Source organism: Cyanistes caeruleus, chromosome 14 (genome assembly GCF_971803275.1).
Source record: "Cyanistes caeruleus chromosome 14, bCyaCae1.hap1.1, whole genome shotgun sequence".
Lineage (NCBI taxonomy): Eukaryota > Metazoa > Chordata > Aves > Passeriformes > Paridae > Cyanistes > Cyanistes caeruleus.
Genome location: NC_141714.1, coordinates 3,197,519 through 3,201,928, shown reverse-complemented (window position 1 = coordinate 3,201,928; position 4,410 = coordinate 3,197,519). Strand labels below are relative to the sequence as shown.

At 44.9% G+C, this 4,410-nt stretch overlaps 1 protein-coding gene and 1 non-coding gene across 2 annotated transcripts; one reads left to right on the top strand and one right to left on the bottom strand.

Moving 5' to 3' along the window:
- Positions 1-542: 542 nt before the first annotated feature.
- On the bottom strand, positions 543-4,267 carry COX7B (cytochrome c oxidase subunit 7B). The gene is made up of 4 exons (XM_023926729.2): positions 4,174-4,267; positions 2,661-2,884; positions 1,286-1,410; positions 543-742 (listed from the first exon to the last, which is right to left on the bottom strand). Exons 2-4 carry the CDS (start codon positions 2,695-2,697, stop codon positions 668-670), a joined length of 237 nt encoding a protein of 78 aa, XP_023782497.1. The 5' UTR covers positions 2,698-2,884; positions 4,174-4,267; the 3' UTR covers positions 543-667.
- On the top strand, positions 2,966-3,082 carry TRNAL-CAA (transfer RNA leucine (anticodon CAA)). Its single transcript has 2 exons — positions 2,966-3,003; positions 3,037-3,082. It is a non-coding gene; the product is annotated as a tRNA-Leu (tRNA).
- Positions 4,268-4,410: the final 143 nt, after the last annotated feature.

Sequence of the window (4,410 nt, the reverse complement as noted above, 5' to 3'; positions counted from 1 at the left end):
GATCATCAAACACCAGCATGACCCCGTAACTGCCCTGTTCCCGCCTGATTCCTCTGGTTACTTCTAATGTGAACAAGTTAAATGCAGAGACAGGGTTGGAAACACCCTGGGTCCCTTCCACCCCAAATCATTCTGGGATTCCCTAAAAATTCATTACGACAGTCCCATTGATTCTGGGATACTGCTTGCTCCTGTGGAGCCTCTCCCACTCAAAACTGAACGTAATTTCTGCACAACTCTCAGGGGCCACGGGAGAAGCAGCTTCCGGGCAGAGGGATTCAAGCCATGAAAATCCTTTTGTGGAATAAAAAGTGGGATCTCAACTTGGTCAGATGTAAAGGGGATGTGCACTCTGCAGCAGGAATGCAGTAAGGCTGATTCACACACACATCGGACTAAATGAAAACAAAATTCTGGACTTGTCCGTTATCCTCCAGTCATCTTTACAGCAACAACTGGGACTGTAAAATTACTTGGAGTTTTTACACGATTTCCTATAATTCAGCAGAAGCAGAGCACAGAGGAAACCTCAAAGAGCCAGACAGGTTTCTAGGGATGTTTATTAGACCAGGAATGCCACTGTCCAAGTGGTAATCAGGGAACAAATGCCATTACATGACCATTTTCTCAGTGAAAGTTTAGACCAGTTCATTAGAAGCAGAGGCTGCTACTCCTTCCATTCACTTGGAGTGATTCTTCCAATAGGTGAAAAGCCCCACTCAATTTTAAGCTGTGTGAGCACCTGTAAAGGGATAAAACCCAAGGGATATTAACTCCAAAATCAAACCTTCTGACAGGGTTATTTTTATTGTTTTCAGTTCAGACTTCTTGTTATTAGAACATGACATCTCATTAATTTTCTAATTAAAAAAAGTGGAATATATTTATATTGAATAGCATTTAAACATTTCAGTTTTCTGTTTCCAAATATCCAACTGTAGAAGGAAGAATCTGGAAAGTAAAACCCCACCAACATATAGGTATTTTCATCTAGAAATTTTGCTGCTGAAAGCTGTACCTGTAGAGGTTCAAAATCCCAAGTAAAATAGAGAACACTTGTGCTTCTGATACATTTTCGAATCAGGCAATAGACTGATGCAGAAATTTGAGTAACAACTCAAAATCAATCTGGGAATTAAAAGAACTTTCACCTCTATCACATCACTATTTGCTCATGTAAGAAGCTCCTAAATTCTGACCACTGAATTTATTTCAAACAGGCAAAATTGACACTTTTAAAGTTTGCAGCTCTAGTCACAAGAGAGTGGTGACAAAACCAACTTACATAGGTCCAGACAGCAGAGAACATGGCAACTCCTCCAAGGAGGACAGTGGTTCCATATTTATCATGGAAAGTCGGCTCATGCTTGCGATGAGCTTGTCTGACTGCAGTCTGCTGGATGCCACGAGCTGAGAAGCGTTAACAAGTACAGAAATCAACTCAAATATGTGCTCAAACCATTCACAATCCTCATCTCCCACCAACAGAGAAGCAAATGTTAGTGTTGAAAGACTGAAAATGCTGGAAAAATATTGATTTGGATTTAGAACTCTGGAATGACTCCAAAACACAGGATATACACAAATACTTTAATTTTTTTCAGCTCCTTCAATTGATCCCTATAAAGTTATTCTTCAAGTCTAATTCCAGTAAAAAAAAAATCCTCTAAGTTGCTTTTTTCATTAATATGTTTTCTTTAGTATTACTGTTTCTTTAATGAAGTTTTTTTTAGTGCTCCTGGCAGTACATGTACCCAACCAATGTCAGGATGAAGCTCACCACCAAATTACAGGGTTAAAGATAGCAGGTGAGGGTAACACCTGCCTCATTCCCTCGGGATTTTTGAAGGAAGGGGAGGAAGGAAACTGAAATAGCCCTTGGGCATGAGATAGAGAAAAAATACACAGTGTTATCTTCAGATGATGTATATTTTAAGTGTACACTATAAAAGGTACACTTATTAAAGGCAACAGTGAAAAATCAAAGCAACAGCTACAAAAGACAGAGTGCCCATTAGTTGTGTACGAAGAATTTGATGAGAGGGTGCTGTTGCATAAAGATAATACAAAATAAAACCTTTTAGTCTCAGGTCAATGGTTTTTGCATTTATACCCAACCGTGATTAGAGAAGATGATGGTGATACCCGTAATGTACTACATCCCTCGCCTGCTCTATAAGACTGCACAAGACGTTTTTTTAAACATAAGAAAGCTTAAGTATCTACCGAGATACGCTAATTTTAGGTGCTCGCACCTCGGGATAAGCGCATCGTGACCCAGGACCAGACACTGCGGGGGTCTGCATCACTGAAGGGGTAACTTTAACCTTGAATTTAAGGGCTGAGTATTGACTTCCCCTTGACACCGCAGGTTACCAGGCCAGAATGTGCCTTTAGGTACTAGGGAAAGAAAGCACCAAGGAAAGAGCTATGTCAAAAAGCAACTAGGAAATTAAAAAGGCTGAAACAAATAAAAAAAATAAAAAAACAAAAAAACAGAAGGCGAAGGACGCCAGAGCCGCCTGCAACCCCTGAGGTGCCCTCACGACCCTCGCCGGGTGCACAGCGACGCTGAGGGAAAATCCGCACAGGGGAAGGCACAAACCAGTGCAGACCCCCCGAGGAACCCCCCACACCCCGAGAGCCGTCCCTGTGCTTACCGACGAGGCTCCGCGCGGCCCTGGCCACCGGGAACATGATGAGAGCCGAGCGGGTACCCTTGACGCCGGTGAAGAACAAAATGGTCGCGGCGGAAGTGGCGGCACGGCGGGGGCCTGTGGGTAACTCCGGGCTCCTCCTCGCTGCGGCGGAGCTCCGCGGCCGGGCCGAGCTGAGCTGGAGGTTGCCTGGCTGTTCTCCGGCGCCTCCCGGGTACAAACAGGCTCTTCTTGAGGGGCCAAAGGACACAGAGATGCGGCCGTGACGACAACGCTAAGTACGTCCCGGCCACAGCTGCCAGTGCAGTGTCAGGATGGCCGAGTGGTCTAAGGCGCCAGACTCAAGGCGTTCCGCGCCTTCCCGCGGCGGGTTTGGGTGTTCTGGTCTCCGCATGGAGGCGTGGGTTCGAATCCCACTTCTGACACCACTTTTTTCTTTTTTCCCTGTCTGGGTTAACTTTAATTTGCGAAAGCGCCGAGTTAAAAAAGTCTGGGATTTTAGTGGAAATAGAAATCAGAAATAATTTTATAATAAAACCTGAAGTGTAACTCCTCCTCTCTCCTTGGCGATTCTGCTTCAGAACCTTAACCCACCACACAGCTGCTGAGGTATTTCCCTGTGCATTTGGATTTTAACAATATTTGTAACACATGACCCAGCAATTTATAGCGTGTGTGTATAACATGAAGCATGTATATGAAACAACAGGGAGAACTTCATTACTCAGAGGGTGGCAGAGCACTGGAACAGCTGCCTAGGCAAGGTGTGGAATCCCCCTCTTTGGAGACACTCAAAACCCAGCTGCAAGCATTTGTGTTGATTCAAATTATGTAAAATTTTCTTAAGAAAGGATGTTCTTTGATGTTTAATCTTGGCATACTTTCTAGCCTACTCAACAAGGAAGGAAAGCTAATCCATGAAACAGCAGGTATCCAGCTCTGTGATGTCCAGATGCTGGAAAAAAGTTTTTGGTAGAACTGCCTTGTTAAGGTTTAGGGCTCGGCATGTTCCAGTTATCTCAGGCTGAGGGGAAGGAGGATGTGCCACTGATAGCAGACACAAAGAACGCAGAATTTACAGCCCACAAGGACATTTTGCAGAATTCCCACGGTAAGGAAGACACTAACAAAGCCAACTGAGCAACTGGGCTGAAATCAGTTCCAACTGGTAAAGGGTTATTTCTGCAGGGGCAAATCACGATCACTAACCATCCTACCCAAGTCAGAACCTGTGCACTAATTAGTATGGGAAGCAAAGAGAACCATTAACCATTAGAAGATAAAATACTAATTAATAAGAGAACTACATTACTTTTATCCAGTGAATACAAATTCCTTTGTTTGCTAAAACGTATAAACAATAAAAAGTTTTGAGAATTGGCCCATTTGTGGAACACCACTGAGCACTCACGGCTAGCACAACTGTAATATAAATCAATCTCTCTCTAAGCGTATAATTATTGGTTTGTTGCACACCGGGTAACGAATCCGATCTTAGTGGACAACAGTGTGTCACCTGCTCCGGGAGACCCTGTCTCGGATAATCTCCGAGGTCCCTTCGAAACGCGAGTGTTCTGTGATGTGGCTGAGAGATGTCCCGTGGACCCGCCACACTTTCTCCCCTCAGGGCCTGCTCTCCCTTCAGGGCTCGCCCCGCCCTCCCCTCGCGTCTCCACCAATGGCGCGGCTCCAGCTCGCCGCGCTCCCGCAGGTTCAGCCAATCGCAGGCCGGCAGGGACGCTCGCGCCGACTC